Here is a 16,426-nt window from a genome sequence, read left to right on the forward strand (position 1 = left end):
CATTAAATGCCTATTCAGTATTAATCTATGTATGAAGTGTTAAAGGCCATGCATTATACAGAGAGCCTATTTTCTTTTTTGCTGTTTAGTTTCAGGGTGCTCTATGACAGAGGAATAAAGTTTTTGCACCAGTCAGAACTCTGTACTTTTTTATTCTTGCCAAGGGCTGCTACATGGGGTAAGAAAGCCATTTCAGAAACACACAGCAGTCTTGTCGTCACTGAACTGTTGACAAGTAACAAGCAGAGTGTTTATGATGTTCCAGCTCAAAGCCAAGAATAAGTCCAACAAATCACCCGCATACAAGTTTGGCTTTAAGAATAACAGTAAGGTTTAATCAAAGCTGGAATAATTAAACATATTGTCAGTAGGTACATTTTTAGCACCACTAGGTTAACATTTTACCTAAGGACAAGGGAAAATGGCCTGTTTCACTTCCTCAGCTAAGATGCTAACTGCATTGCTAATAAAAATAATTTGTTTCCTTGGATGTTTTACCCTTTCATTGATTTTATAAACCAATCATGGTCCATATAATTTCACTTGTTTTTTTTGACAGAAAAAATGGCAAAAACACTCTTTAATGTCAAAGTGAAAACTGATTTTATAGAGCAATGTTAAGTCAATAAAAATATGTAATGTGACATAAGTGATAGCATAAATATACACCTCTGTCAAGTCAGTATTTAGTAGATGCACCTTTGTATCTAATCACAGCACTGAGTCTGTCTCGATAGGTCTCCATCAGGCTTGACATCTGGAATGTAATTTTACTCCATTCTTCTTTGCAAAACTGCTCTGTCAGGTTGCACAGGGTCAGGTGGAAACAACCCTTTTCTAGACAGCCAAAAATGCTGTATTGGATTGAGGTCTGGCCTTTGACTTGGCCACTGCAGAATATTCACCTTGTTGTCTTTAAACCATTTCTGGGTAGCTTTCACTGTATGCTTCAGGTCATTGTCTTGCTGAAGAATAAATCTTCTCCAAAACTGTAGTTTTCTTGCAGACTGAATAAGATTGACCTTCAGGATTTTCCTATATTTTGCTGCATCCTCTCTTTTACAAGCCTTCCAGAGCTAGCTGAGAAGCATCCCAACAGCATGAAGCTGCCACCACCATACTTCACAGTGGGGATGGTGTGTTTGTGATGATGTGCGTTGTTTGGGGTCCACCAAACACAGAGTCTTGTCTGATGGCCAAAAAGCAACATTTTGGTCTCATCAGACCAAAGAACTTTCTTCCACTTGACCATGGAGTCTCCCACATGCCATTAGGCAAACTGTAGTCAGGATTTAATGACTTTTCTTCAACAGAGGCTTTCTCTTTGTCACTCTCCCATAAAGCGCTGACTGGTGAAGAACCTGGGCAACAGTTGCTGTATGCAGAGTCTCCCATCTCAGTTGCTGAAGCTTGTAACTCCTTCAGAGTAGTCATAGTGTCCTGATGAACTCTCTCACTAGTCTCCCTCTTGCATGGTAACTCAGTTTGTGAGGACAGCCTGATCTAGGCAGATGTACACTTGTGCCATATTCCTCCCATTTCTTGATGATGGATTTCACTGAACTCTAGGGGATGTTCAGTGCATTGGAAATGTTTTTGTATCCATCCACTGACTTATACTTTTTAATAACCTTCTATCTGAGTTGCTTGGAGTGTTCTTTTGTCTTCATGGTGTAATGGTAGCAAGGAATACTGACCTTCCAGACACAAGTGTCTTTATACTACAATCACTTGGAACAAATTTACTGCACTCAGGTGATCCCAATTTTACCATATTTTTATAATCACTGTAAATTATCTCCTGGCCTTGGCTTTGTGCTGTTGCACATAACTATACCAACAAAGAAAAAGTACATCTCTCATGAAAGTATTCAGAAAGACGTGGTTAAGTTATGAACGGATACAGTAAGGCTAAATATTTTGTCAAGGACAGTACTCACAAATGCAGAAGATCAATTTAAATGTGGTATTTATGTTTCTTTGACTTCAGAGACTATGAATCTCCTCTACTTTGAAATCCATGTCATCATTCTGTTTTTTTATACTGAAATCTTCTGCATTCAACTGTCCTCTTCTACCCTAACAACAAACACCTCTGCATCTTTGAAGTGTTTTCAATTTTTTAATCTGTAGTGTCACACTGCAGTGCACAAGCATGACACAGAGGTCTCTGTGGAGTCAATAAACAGAGCATTCCCATTCAATCAAAGATGTTTTCGGAGTAAAACAATCTGTCTCCCTGTTCGGCAGCATGTATGTATAGTATTGATTGTGTTGTGTTTTTCTGCACCCTTTAATCTTTTCCTGATGTCCAAACAGAATTGTTGGGCTCTATCAGAGTGGTTTTCAGTTAACCGTTCCCCTAGGAGATGTAAAGTAAGTTGCCATTTCTCTATATCCACATCCATGCGAGATTACATGGAAAAATAATAATCCCAGAAGGACCCTTTGTCTTGCTGCAATCTCTGCCTTTCTCTGCTTTATCTGACTCTCTGGCCTAATTAAAACCTAGTGGTCAACAGCCAGAGAGGCTGCGTCACAGAGGTAATCTTTATCGATACAAGTAGCCGTCACCTTAATCAGCCAATCAGTCACTGTAAACGCAGTGCTGCTCTGTGCGTGGATATATACAGGGTCAATCAATGTCAATGATTGGCACTCACAGCATTTACCTTGAGAGAGATGAGAGGAGGATAGGGGGTGTTGGGTTGTCATGAGGAGACAGGCTGATGGAGTTTTGTTGACAGAGGGACGGCTGTGATCGCTTACCTCTCTCCACTGTTTGCACTCCACACCCTGCGTGTACAACACCACCACTGAGAACAGAGAGAGGGAGAGGGGAGGAAAACATTGTCACTAAACAGTCTCAATCAAGCATCCTGCCTCTTCAAATGCTGTTTGTTTTGCTCCTTCTTTGCTGACATTTTTCATTCATTATCCTCCCCGCCTTGACAGCAAAGTGAAAAACCTTGCTGGATGACGCTCCACTGAATCAAATTCTGGGGATGATTTCTACATACAAGCTCTAAAGCAGGACTGAAGGCTCATAGGGCATTATTTAAGCCATGCAATCAGACACAATTTCTTGACCGTGGGATTCTCCACATTCCTTTCTGATTTTAAATGAAGCCGAGGCTGGCGAGCTGGAGGACGTGACCTGTCATATATCCCCAGCTTCATCTTCAGGCGAATACAAAACAGGGCCAGTGTGATATGTTCCCACTGGCTTATTTACACGAAAGGCTTGAACCTCCTCCCTATTATGTTAAATGTCGCCCCTGGACTCTATCCTTCGGGGAGTATCAAAGAAAATGCCTGTATGGCGGTTCTCAGTGTGTCTCACCTGATGACACCCATTGGTATTCAAAGGCTGGCGTTTATACCCTGCCCGCATTAAGAAACTTTCTGCAGCTCTTAGTGAGGAAAGGTTGTCACATTACTGTGCAAATGATATGCAGTTATTGAGGGAACACTTTGAAATAGCAGAGTAAACTGAATCAAAGCTAAGCTCAGCAAAAGTTAAAAGTAAAGCTTTGCTAAAGGAGAAAAGGTTTCCATGACCCGTAATAGGAGAGAAGAAAAGCTAAGATACAGTTAACAAAATCAAAAAGCTTTCAACTTACATGGGTCAGATTTGGAGAAAGTGTCGCGGTCCAAGAGGTCCCTGTAAGAGAAAGACATAGTTACGGTTAAAAACAACAGTACAGTTTTTTTTTTTTTTTTAATATATACATATATATAAAATAAAACTGCTGTGTAACTGTTGGGAAGCCTCACTTTGTCTCATGCATTTTAATGCTTAATTTCTTATGCTGTACAATCACAAAGTCCCATATGCAAATAGCACCAAGATAATGGATAATTCACAGCCACATGTCACATCAAATCAGCCATAGTGTCCTTGAGTTTTTGTTTCTTTATGAGCTGTAAAATCAGTACAATGCAGTTCAGTCAAAGGACACAGTGGACCTTGAGGCAGAGGGGTCCATACAAATAAAGGCAACATCCCAAAACATTCAGAGATGCCGCTTGTCAAAAGGCAAGGCAGGCAAGAGCTTGGGGCCCCAGGCCACTGGGGGCCCCCAAAGGCTCACAATTAACTCATCAGTAATGTCTTCAGTCACCTGCCCCTTTGACATGAAATAGCCAATGGTCAAACAGCAAATACATCTACATATGTTGAATGCCTCCCAAAAGGGGCCCCATGTCATCCCTCTCGCACTGCTACATCCAGTAACCTTAGTGAAGTGTGGCAATCAAAGTCACATGACATCGAAGAGGAGCTACTCGTCTGAGAGGCAGGAGCAAAAAACGAAAGAGAGGAAAAGAGGAGGAGAAAGGAAGAAAGGAAGACAGCAGTGAGTGGAGCAGATAATGATGTGTGGTAAACACTTAAGCTACCGTTAGGTGTATGACTGGTTGTAAATTGTTTAATAGTTAGTAAGCCTTGCTAATGGAGCAGGGGACATTAGCCTGGGGATCCTGCTCCATTGGCTTGCCCTCATGAATATGTTAAATCAATGCTTTAAGTGGGCCGGTATGAAGTACTGGCTCTTCTAAATTTTACCTCTTGGTATACCAGGACTTCTTTCAGCATACCTGAACTTCTCACCAGGATGATTCACGACTGCATCTTGTTAGATGTGTTTTGTGGCATACAACTCACTTCCCAATGTGTAATGTGATGCTCGTCTTTGTTTACAAAATCCCAGTGAACTCACCAATCACTGTCGGTGTAAAACCAGAGATCAAAAACGTTCGGCTCTCCTGGACAGTGACGCAACATGTGGTCTGTACTCCTCCTCCACTGAGGAGCCTGAGCCTGATTGTAGTGCCGCAGAACGAGATGTCATCAATAACAACATTCAATAACAAGAATATTATTGTAAATTATCGGAGCAAGAGCAGTAGTTTTGCTCAAAGAACAACTGACTCATTGTCAGAGACATAAAGTCAGGGTGCACGGTGGCAAAGTCAGCTCACAAACACAGCAGACTCAGGGTGTCAGTGAGTGATGGGGCTGGTTAATCCCTGCATATGGTGCTGACAGGACAAAACAAACACACTGCTTAAAATGTTTCTATATTATTTGAGATCCTTTTGATTTTTTTAGGTATATCATTTTGTTTTATTGTTTTATTTTCATGGTGTTTTTTAATTTCTTATTATGCTTAATTTTAAAAATATTTATTTGTGGCTTTTTGCCTTTATTTAAAGAAATCAGGCCGGTAGATAGAGTAGAAAATCTTGACAAGAAAGTCAGGACTACTAGGAGTATGAATCATTAACAGTAAGATGCTCATTGATCACTAAATAATCTATTTCACATGTTGAGTCTGACGGGGAGATAGTGTTGGTTTTCTTATTTTATTTAATGAGCTCTATGGTTTGATATTATGTGTTTCCTCCACACATGTAGTTTATTTTGATGTCATTTTTCATGTCCATAGTTAGCACTGATCAGTTGTCTGTCTGATCAGCTTCATGTGAATTTCACTTAGATGTGACTGTCTGTGTTATTTCTTAGTTGATAAAAAATATCCAAATACACATAATGTACTGCAGTTCAGCTAAAAAACTACTGAGATATGAAATTTGGTCAGTTTCAGCCAAATTAGTTCCGTGATTGTGTGACACTCTGACAACCGGTGATTAGGAGAGTACCAGCATTTATCTTTTCCACTGAAAGCACTGCCTTTAATGCTTGTGTAGCCCCTTTGAACATTTTTGCCTGTGGCCCCACCAGACTCTAAAATCAGCCCTGCACCAATGCTCTAAATTTTTGGTGATCATAAGAGAAAATCACAGCTCAGATTAACTTCAAAAATATCAGCTGTACTTGATCCTCATGAGATGTTTCCTTTGTTCCACTATATCTAATTAATTCTGGTGAGGGAAAACAGGGCAAACAATTCAAAACACTGAACAAATCTTTTGTTTTAAAAGAACAAACGCTCCCACTGACTGATGCATCTGAAAAAATGTCTCTGTTAAAGGTATAGGGACTTGGTGACTTCACTTTTTCAGCTTTTTTGGCATTAGATTATGAAATGTTATTTGGAGCACCCTTGTGTGACCTACAGCAAAAGCCAGAGAAAGCCTTTTAACTAAGCCACAAAAACAGAATCAGTCAATGAACCACTTTGGTTGTCAGAGAACAACAGAAAAACAACCCGGGAAATGGTACTTAAAAATCTCTCTTGTCTATCTAAACTGGAGTCCATAAATATAAAACTTGTCAGAATACCAAATCTGTGCATTAATTAGACCTGTGACAATGTCCTCATCGCACCCACCTGGTAGTCTAAATGAGCAAAAATAAATATAACAAGCTTTATGCAATGGAGAAATTATTTTTGACTTCATTATGTTATACTGAAATAACAACTGAGTCAGAGCCAACCTGCTTGCACCTGAATATATTTATATTTCTGTGTTTAAAGCACTATAACTAGGCTATTTCGTATCATATACATCCTCAGATAATGGTTTTGTTTTCTTTCATAATGTTAACAATCAACAGAGCACATTTGTCTCATTCTGCACCGTGTAATACCAGAATATAAATACTCCCCAGACAGCATGCAGCTTTGATTTATAAGAATAGTCCACAGGTCAGGACATATAGAGGAAGACTTTCTGTGGTCATGAGACTTCACCGTCTTTATGTTCTGCTTTCCACCTGTCTGTTACAGACACTTAAGTTAACAAGTAGATTTTAATAAGAGGATAAAGGAACTTAATAGGGGTGTGCCAAGACACTGAGCCCTCAAGACATGAAGAGATTTTCTATCCTTTTTTTAACTTTCATTGTACATGATGGGAAATTATGTCTTTTATTCAGCTGAAAGTCATAAAATGCAATGACTGCAAATCTATTTTGAAACATTTAAATATAAACCTGCTTGTACTGAATATCACTGCTTACATATAGTTTATGTCTTGTCAGTGATGACTCAAGAGGTCACAGAGGATCAGCTGTACTTCGTTTCTTTGCTAGCTGCCTCTAGGGCTGGGCAATGAATCAAAATGTAAACCAAATCGCAATATGTCCTACTGCAATTTCCAATTTGCAGAAAGTGCAATATTGCTTTAACCTGAAATGTGTGTCAATATAACAGTTAAATACATGTTCTGAGGCAGAGATACTATGCTTTACACATCTCTCAAACATCCAAGTGTCCTTTTTATAGAATAATTTGCATAAACACTGGTTTCTTTGTTTTTCTATGTTGACAACTTGATGGGAGCTACTGCTCTGCCTGTACACAGCAAAATCTGTGTCCTCAAATTAACACTGTCAGAATTAGTAATACTAACACTTTTACAGCTTCTTTACAGGTCCACACCACAGAGTGTTGATTTAACACTTTTGCAGAGTTAGTACCTTAACACTGTATTAGTGTCATCATTGATTTTCTTTTTTTTTTTTTTTTGGAGTTAATATGACTCTTCTCAGCACTAACTAGTGTTACTTTACACATCAAAATCATCACTGTTAACTCAAATTAACTCTCTTAAAGTGATCATTTTTAACACTCAGTGTTATTTCAGTCACACGTTTGGGTGTACTTTAAACATAACAATGTGTTATTTCGTTTCTTTTTGGGTGTAAATTTAAAATGTCTACATCATCATTTCTTGACACATTGTGATGCAACTATCATACTTCGCTGAGACTGCCCCTCATGTTGAATATCCATGACACAGAGGAATATCCTGTGGCACAAATGAAGTAAAGTGACAAACTCTCAGTCAAGATGCACCCTTCATGAAAGACAGCCCATTGCTTATAGTTCTGCTTCACATGTTTTCATGGGCTGGAACTCACTGAAAAAGTGGATAACTTCACTCATGGTGCAAAAGGGTCTAACATGAAAAAAGACAACAATCCAGAAACACGAGCAAAGGAATCCCAGTGGCGATCAGTGTCCTCCAGTTTTTGCTGTGTAGATCAACACTTCTTTGTAGTGATAGAAATTAACTCTCTCTCATTTACTATTAAAGTGACACTAACAGATTTGATAAACCGGCACTGAATTTTTACACTTGTGTCCAACTCTAACTCTCTTTCAACTGAGAGTTATTTTCAGGGATTTGACTCCAGTCTATAATTAACTCTGCACTGAAATGTCACTAACATAAGAAAAGTAACTCCTGAGTTTCTGTGTATGCAGCCTGTTCATCTTGCAAGACATTTTTCACCACAACGAGAAAACTCATCATGTTTTAGTCTCGCGAGATTTCTTGGCAAGAGGTGGTAGAGGCTGTGACAGAGAGAAGAGAAGAGAAATTTGCAGTGCAACTTAAAGACAAACATAATCCTGCACCTTACTGTACATGTACTGTAGCACAGTGGTTCTCAACTGGTCGGGCATCAGGTCCACAGACACCTCCTTAAGAGAAATCAACACCCAAATATGCAGAGGGTTCCAACCACCCAAATGTCTTTAATGAAATATGTGTGGTTTGGATCCCAAATAGAACAAAACATAAAGACAAAACGTGTTTAAAAAGCAAATCATTACAAAAGGAAAAGCATGCATACATCTCATTTTATTCCATTTTCCAAGACATTTGACTGAAGTTTGATCATTTCTTGAGGAACTTCCTCTTATCTCGGGAAAACCAGCTTTATTATCCAAAGACAAGGAGATACACGTTTAAGAAGAAATCTTGACACGAAATGAAATGTACTCATCATCATAGGAGAAACTGAAAAATAGATGTATCAATTTACTGTTTATCTTCTTTGAACTTCTGTAAACAGACTTTTCTTTGCCAGATTTTTTTGTCTTGGCACACATTCGTAACTCACTGTAAAGACCTCCACGACCCTCTTTTGGGTCCCTACCCGCCAGTTGAGAACCACTGCTTTGGAGGCTAGCTGCTGTGACACAATCAATAAATTACTTCCTATTTCTCTCTGCCTTATTTGCAACTCTCTCTCTCTCCCTTCTTGATCACCCACCGCTGCTTACCTCTCAATTTCTTGCTCACTCTCTCTACTTGATCGCCCATTGCTGCAACCAAGAGCACATTTTGGTCAGACAAGAGCTCATCAACCAACCAATCAACCAGCTGACTGGTATACATCAGCCCTTGCATTAATTTTGTACAATTTATGACAAGAACCTGTAGTGTGTATGCTTAAGTAGGCCGTAGTATTTCACTCTCTGATTAAAAAGTATCTACTGATTTAAATGTTCAATCAGTAATGAAAATAGTTGAGTTCTACAGCTTTAACTCTCATGGGTTTAAAACGTCAGTCAAAAATATTGACATCTACAGAGCTTTCAGATGTACCACTGGGTGAGTGCAGCTGCTGCTTTCTAAGAATGAATGGAGTGTATCCAGCTCCCTTGATATATGGATGGCAACACAGTGGAAAGTGTGACATTTAACACACCGAGCTCTATCACAGCTTAGCAATGCCGCACAGTGAAGGTGAGGAGTCTTGCTGTTTGACTCTGGCCTCAGGGCAGAAACAACAATCCACCACACAGAGCACATACAGTATTAGGAAATGTTTTACCATTCACAGCAACGATACACTGAGCAGGTTTGTAAGCAGCCAGGGGCTAGGTTTGATCCAACCTTCTGTAGGATCCTGGAGTCACAGCATACAAATATCACCCATGTGTGTCAGTCTAACCCAGTCTTTGTATAGCTGCATGGAAACATGTCACAATAACTGAGGCAAGTTCAAATTCAGCTCTCTAAACCACAGACAGACATCAAGCTAGTATTGCTTATACCAACAATCCTCCAAGCCTTACTGTAAATGCTCTAAATGGAAGAGCTTTCCAGTCTTCTCACACAGTTTACATCAAACACACTGATTAGTTCCATTGTCTCATTCTCGCTGCAATCAGCATTAATATTATTCACTCAGGCATTATTTTTAGCCTGTTCCAAGCTTGAGTTTGTGCGTTTACCTGAAGGATGGATTTCTGAGTTCCCTGACAACTCACTCCCTTCTGTCGCTGTCAGACATCCTCTAAAGCAAGAGACAACCTTTAAAACAGAAGACAGCACTACAAATGGAGCCAACGCATCAATCACTTCACTCAACATTTTAGATGAGACACACATTCCAGATGATTACGATGATCTCATTTGCATATCAGTATGATGCTAAAGCCTATAAAAATGTCTTTTTTCCTGCTTCCTGATCGTGAGCGTTGTCGATAAATAACTAGCCTGCAGTTCAGAACAATCCTTGTCCCTGTAGGGAACAGCATGCACGATTTCAATGAATATAGATGAGATTTCAGGACTGAATCCAAGCAGCGGGGCATCATTCATGTACATGTATTTCAGCATTCCTGGACACAAAATCCTCCATCACAGGGATATGTGGGAGGGGGGAGTTGATGCAGCTTTGTTGGGTATTAGCCTTGGGCTGACCTGACTACAGTTGGAACATTGTCGGTGTAATTATCAGTGGAGATAACAGAGTCATCCATGACTAAGAGCCACCTTGTATTCACCTGTTACTGTTTGGCATCCATTATCCTCCCAAAATAAGCTTGTCCATCACCTTATCTCATCTCTTAATCTCTCAGTCTAGAAGAGAGAGTGCAGCATGGAAAACAATACTTCTTGCTTCTCTTTTTTCCACGCCTTGAACCGTACTCTGCTCGTGAAGAGTATTTCTACTGTTATGATGAAATGATGAGTATACACCAACACAAATTAATCCACCTTCTACAGCACACATGGTTAGGAAACACCACGGAATCAGATAATCTGTCTGCTTTTATCGAGGTAACACTGCCTATTTCAAACTATTTCACATGTCAAATCTCAGTGGGATAAGAGATGGTCATTATCCTAGAAGATGATGACAAAGTTTTCTTTAAAGTAGGACAAAAGTAATTAGAGCCAGCTACTTCAACCAGCCTAAGTTCCACTCACTAACCTGGTTTCATACTCTACAGCTGTCATTATGGGCATCTAAATGGCAAGGAAAAAAAAATGTTTTCAAATTCCTCTTGATCTCCCACCTTCATTAAAACTTGGACAGTGATAATCTCTTGTCACTTGTGCATTTAATAAAATCATGTGAAGAGTGAGTCTGGAGAGCAATATAAAAAAAAACAAAACTACAGGAAAGGATTTTTATTTTAATTTAGAAGGAAAGAGATAGACACTCCCCTCCAAAAGTATTTGAACAGTGAGGTCAATTCTTTGATTTTTTTCTGTAGACTAAAAACATTTGGGTTTGACATCAAAAGATGAATATGAGACAAGACATCAGTATTTCAGCTTTTATTTCCAGGTATCTACATCTGATTTCAACACATTTTTCATGGGAGCAAAAGTATTGGAACATGTGACTGATAGGTGTGTTTTGTTGCCCAGGTGTGTCCTATTACTTTGATTATTCACACAATGAATAATGCTGAATGTCTACATTCAGTTTCAGATTTGGGTTTTTTCTGTGCAGACTGTATTTATAGTTGGAGGTGTAACCAACATGAAAGCGAGCTGTCTATGGGTGAAAAACAAGCGATTGTGAAGCTGAGAGAAGATGGAAAATCAATCAGAGCCATTGCACAAACATTGGCCATAGCCAGTACAACCATTAGGAATGTCCTGCAGAAGAAAGAAACCACTGGTGTACTCAGTAACAGACGTGGAACAGGCAGGCCAAGGAAAACAGCAGCACAAACATTGTAAGAGCTGTAAAGAATGACCCTAAAACAACTGTTAGTGACATCAGCAACAACCTCCAGAGGGCAGGAGTGAAGGTATCACCATCTACTGTTGGCACAAGCTCATCTGTGAAACACAGTGGAGGTAGTGTCTTCGCTTTGGCTTGCATGGCTTCTTCTGGGACGGGCTCATTAAACTTCATTGATGATGTAACACATGATGGTAGCAGCAAAATGAACTTAAAGGTCTACAGAAACATTTTGTCTGCCCATTGTCATTTTGACGAATATTTCCTCAAACACAGTGCTGTTTCAAGTTTCTTATTCATCTTTTGATATCAAACTCAAATGTTTTCAGTCTACAGAAAAGTATTTTAACAGTATTTTAATAGCTTCTCTTTTCTGTCTAATCATGCATAACAAAGTAATAATGATGTTCAATCATCACTGAATTAAACTTGTAAATTAGTTATGTACTCACAACTAAATATCTGAGACGGTACTAGGAAAATCTGCAAATGATTACTAAGCTCAGTGCTGTTCTGAACATGGGTTGTCTCTGGATTTTATACTCTATCAAAAAAGCATTTGGTTTAAAATATTGAAAATGTTTCTGCTACAGGCCATGTGTGAAGGTTTGACCTCTAAATCATGGCTGGCTCTCCATGCTCTTATTTAAAAGAACATATTAGGAGTACACGCTGGTACTCTCTCTGCTCCCTGGAGATATTTTAGCAGTCCTTGGTCCTTGTGGCTGATCATTAAACTCAGAAACGTGGGAATTCATTCCTGCACCCGCAGTGCCTTGTTGTCGGCAGCCCCTTAATTCTCCCCCACTTTCTTAGAGTTGTTGAAATCATAATTGGCACCTTGGAGAAATAGCATCTAATTCAGTGGAAAGGGTTTTTAAATAGTCTTGCATCTGGCTGGCCAGTTCCAGTACGAGCTGCTGCCTCATTGGCTCTTAAAAGAACGAGCAAGCTTGAAAGTCAAGTCCCTGACTGGGTAAGATGAAGTAAAGTCTCCATATTGTATTAGAAACAATGGGAGGATGGCTGGGAGGGGAAAGTGAAGGATGCTTTGCGTTATCAAGGCTACTGTGTCACTTCACGTTCTTCCTGCCCCCTATGGCCCCACTTCTTTTTCACAGAGGGAAGTCATTCTCCTTCCACTCACACACCCAGGGGTCACCAGGTCTACTTTTGTTGAATATACCCTTAAGCAGCTTCTCAGAGGTCAAAGAGAAGGTAAACAAACAGGGGAGCAATGTGTTGCAATGGAGGTTTGTTGACCCTTTTCAGACTGAGGATTCCCATTATTTACACTGAAAAATTCATTTGTCCTTCAGGGTATTTTTTTTATAATTCATGAAAAACTTGTTAGGAGTATGAATTATGCAGGAGAGGTCATAAGAAGCAACAATGCAACCTTTACCAAACAAATTAAAACAATGGATTTTATGTTAGATTTTTTGAATTATCTCTGAAAAAGTGAGTCCCATGATAATAAAAACTGCTGATGCCTGTTTCTTATAAACTCCCCTCCGTATCCTCCAACATGCAATCTGGTCTCTTTATTAGAGACACGCACTCACATCTGCTGACCTTCACTGTGATGGCACCAGGTGTCTTCTTCTCATCCATCTGTTTAATTATTCACTTTCTGTTCAACTTGGGATCTCTCCAGGTTCACAGTAACTGCAGCAGAGCGCTCCCCAGGCGGCCGTCTCGTGGGCACTGACAGAGACTCAGTCATAAAACTGCTCCTCTGGTGGTATAATAAATGAGAATGTAGATCGGGGTTGACTGTCTGCTTCAGACTGGCTTTTGGTGTGTGACTAACATCTGACCGATGAAAAACATCACTGCTAATTGGGAGGGGTTTGTGCAGAGAAAGTCTATTTTTTATCACAAGGAGCTGAGGGAGATGCACCCACAGATACTATATAGCTTTTATAACCCTAGAAGAGCACTTTGCACTCCGCCATCTGTGAATTCACGCCAATTTCCCATCATCTCAGTGATTCATGAAAAACACATCTTTGCCGAACACACTAACCATGTTTTCTTTGGGCAGAAGGCGCTTTAAATCATACACTACGAGATGAATCAGGCACAGTAAATCATTTCTAAGCTCATACATACTAAGGCTTTGAAATGACTGTCACTGATCATTAAATGGAGACGGAAAAAGGGAACGCGCCGTGAATTCAGTCAAGTGTGGAGTGAAAAGAGCCAGGTCAATCCCAGTAGTGATCCACATAAAAAAGATAAAAAACATTCCCAGAAGATAAAGTAGAGATTGATGTCAGTGAGGGTTGAGATGGATGGACCATACAGAATAAAACAAAGAAATGGAGCTTTCTAATTGGTGGTTTACTCATGCTGAAACACAATAAATGATAGAAACACACAGCAGGTAAGAAGAGGTACTATAAACTATAATGAACTGACAGGGAACAAATGTCTCATTACGCTTTCTAAAGTATAAACATCTTATAAACATACCAGGATTCACCATCCTGAGAAATATCATCAATGACCTCAATCCATTTTATCAGACTTACTTACCCTTTTATTAGACTTCAAATATACAGAGGTAGACAAGGTGTACCTCATGGCTGTTTTTTAAATGGAGGGTGATTGGATGAACGTTCTGTCTGTCACAACCTTAAGTCGTCGGATACGCCGCTACCAAGGTGCGCGTTTGCTGCTACCGAGGAATAAACTCCATATAAAACTGCATAACACGAACCATGGCAACTATAGACATGTCAGTATACGACTTTTGTTGTTTTTGAAAAGAAAACAACTCACTGCTGTTCTTTGTTCTTCTTTTAACGAAGAAATGTCGTCAAGTTCTGATAAAACTGGCGCTTTAGCAGCATCCACACTAATGTCTTCTGCCATAATGGCACCAGCCTCTTGTTGCTGCTCGCTCACGACTCTGCTGTGCCCGAAAGTACTGCCCCTCGTCGCTGATTGGTCCTGTCACTTTCTAAACGAGCCCAAACGGTTCAGACAGGAGCTTTGCAAGATGGATTCGCCAGTGAGAAACAAGGAAACGGGCGTATCCATCTGCTTTGCAAGGTTAGTATAGTTGAGCTTTATAATTAAAAAAGAAAGGTACAAGTCTCTGCTCAGTTTTCTGAGCTCTGATTGGTTAAATTCTTCCCTTGAGATGCAATAGAGCTCAACAGTGCCTGGCTACTTTTTCAAAGGCTCTGGTTCCAGATGTAAATTAACCATTACAATCCTACATTTACATATTTTAAAAGTTTGATACCAACATTTTTACTCTATGAACCAAGCCAACCAGCTACCCTAATATTAGACCATAGATATGAAATACCATTGTTTCACAATCAAGTAGCACATGGTAGCCACATCAGGAGTAACTTTGGGACTGTATCATACCAACATTAGGTGTAAAGTTATCTACGCTGTCAAAAAGGACTCCCCACATGCAAATGAGTCTGAAATCTGATAGACTTAACAAATAACAAAAAAAAATACTTAGGAAACTGTTTATTGTAACATTTAACATATTTATAATGGTAAGGATGTATTTTGGTAAATATTCTTCATGATGATTGATTGTCCTCCACTGACTTTATCTACTCATTTTCTCTCTCTTCACTATTCTTATCCACACACATTGCATGTCTCAGTTCTCCTGTTGTCTCTATGCCTTTGTGATCTTTTGTCAACACTCCTATGTTTATAAAGGTTGAAGAGCTTCTGTCGTAATCTCCATGTGAATAAGGTTTATTTACGAGCGTAAACAACAATCATAAATATCGCCAAGGCGCTTTGAGAAACATGCACGCGAGGAATAAAAAGACAAAAGTGGTCATCTTTCAGTTTATTGATCCCTGATGATTGAATGTTAAAAATGATCATCAGGTGACCGCTCACTCTGTATGGGAACTGATCCCCTCCGATATTCACGGCTTACCTGCCCCCACACACCTGTGAGGGACCATGAATATTTCTGTCTGCTGTGGTGAGAAGAGGGGGCCTGTTCGGACATGAACCCAACTGTTGCTGATTCTGACCATGTTTCCCACCGGTTTGTCAGTTAGCTGCGTGATATGCGGGGGATTGCAGGATTTTCCTGCATTACAAGTGTCTGACTTGTTGCGAGAATTTAATAAATTGTGTGCAACTCCTACAATCTCGCACAGAAATCAAGCGCTTGTTTAACTATCTCTGATGTAAAACAAGCGGTACATCGGTTCATACATAACTTTAGAGGATAAATCAGTTGCATTGGAGAACTCTCTCTCATGAAACTGAGTCAAAGCATCCAAGAAAACGTCAGACCCCAGCTCTGCACAGGGAGGAGGGGGCGTGGCTCAGGGAGGAGGGGCTAGTTGGCGGTGCCTGTCGCCAACTAGCAGTCAGAAGGTGAAATTACACCACAAACTACCACACCAACAAAGTAAATTATTACTTTAAAAAATATCGATACTGCATTTTAAAATATCAATACAGTAGGGCTGGGCAATATGACCTAAAATTCATATCGGGGTATAAACTGAATCCCTTCATGGTAATGGTATATGTCGCGATATAAACTTCAGTGTAAAAATTATAAAGAAAGTGTTTCTGAATAGGTTATATAGTTCCTTAGCAAAGCTAAATTGATAAAAATAAATAAGTAAATAAAACAACAACAATAAAACAAAAACAGATATATTGTGAATTTGAGAACATTTATTGTGCAGATCTCAAAACTCAAAATTAAACCTCAGCACTCCGTGG

At 39.6% G+C, this 16,426-nt stretch overlaps 1 protein-coding gene across 2 annotated transcripts in view; it reads right to left on the bottom strand.

Annotated features, from left to right (window-relative positions):
* cpne5a (copine Va) overlaps positions 1–16,426 on the bottom strand; it is a 156,076-nt gene that overhangs the window by 127,829 nt on the left and 11,821 nt on the right. For both annotated transcript variants that reach the window (XM_041799404.1, XM_041799403.1), the window contains exons 2-3: positions 3,624–3,664; positions 2,770–2,816 (exon numbers count right to left, since the gene is read on the bottom strand). In XM_041799404.1, coding sequence (XP_041655338.1) covers positions 2,770–2,816; positions 3,624–3,664 — 88 coding nt within the window. The remainder of the gene's footprint in view (positions 1–2,769; positions 2,817–3,623; positions 3,665–16,426) is intronic.

Source organism: Cheilinus undulatus, linkage group 11 (assembly GCF_018320785.1).
Source record: "Cheilinus undulatus linkage group 11, ASM1832078v1, whole genome shotgun sequence".
Classification (NCBI taxonomy): domain Eukaryota; kingdom Metazoa; phylum Chordata; class Actinopteri; order Labriformes; family Labridae; genus Cheilinus; species Cheilinus undulatus.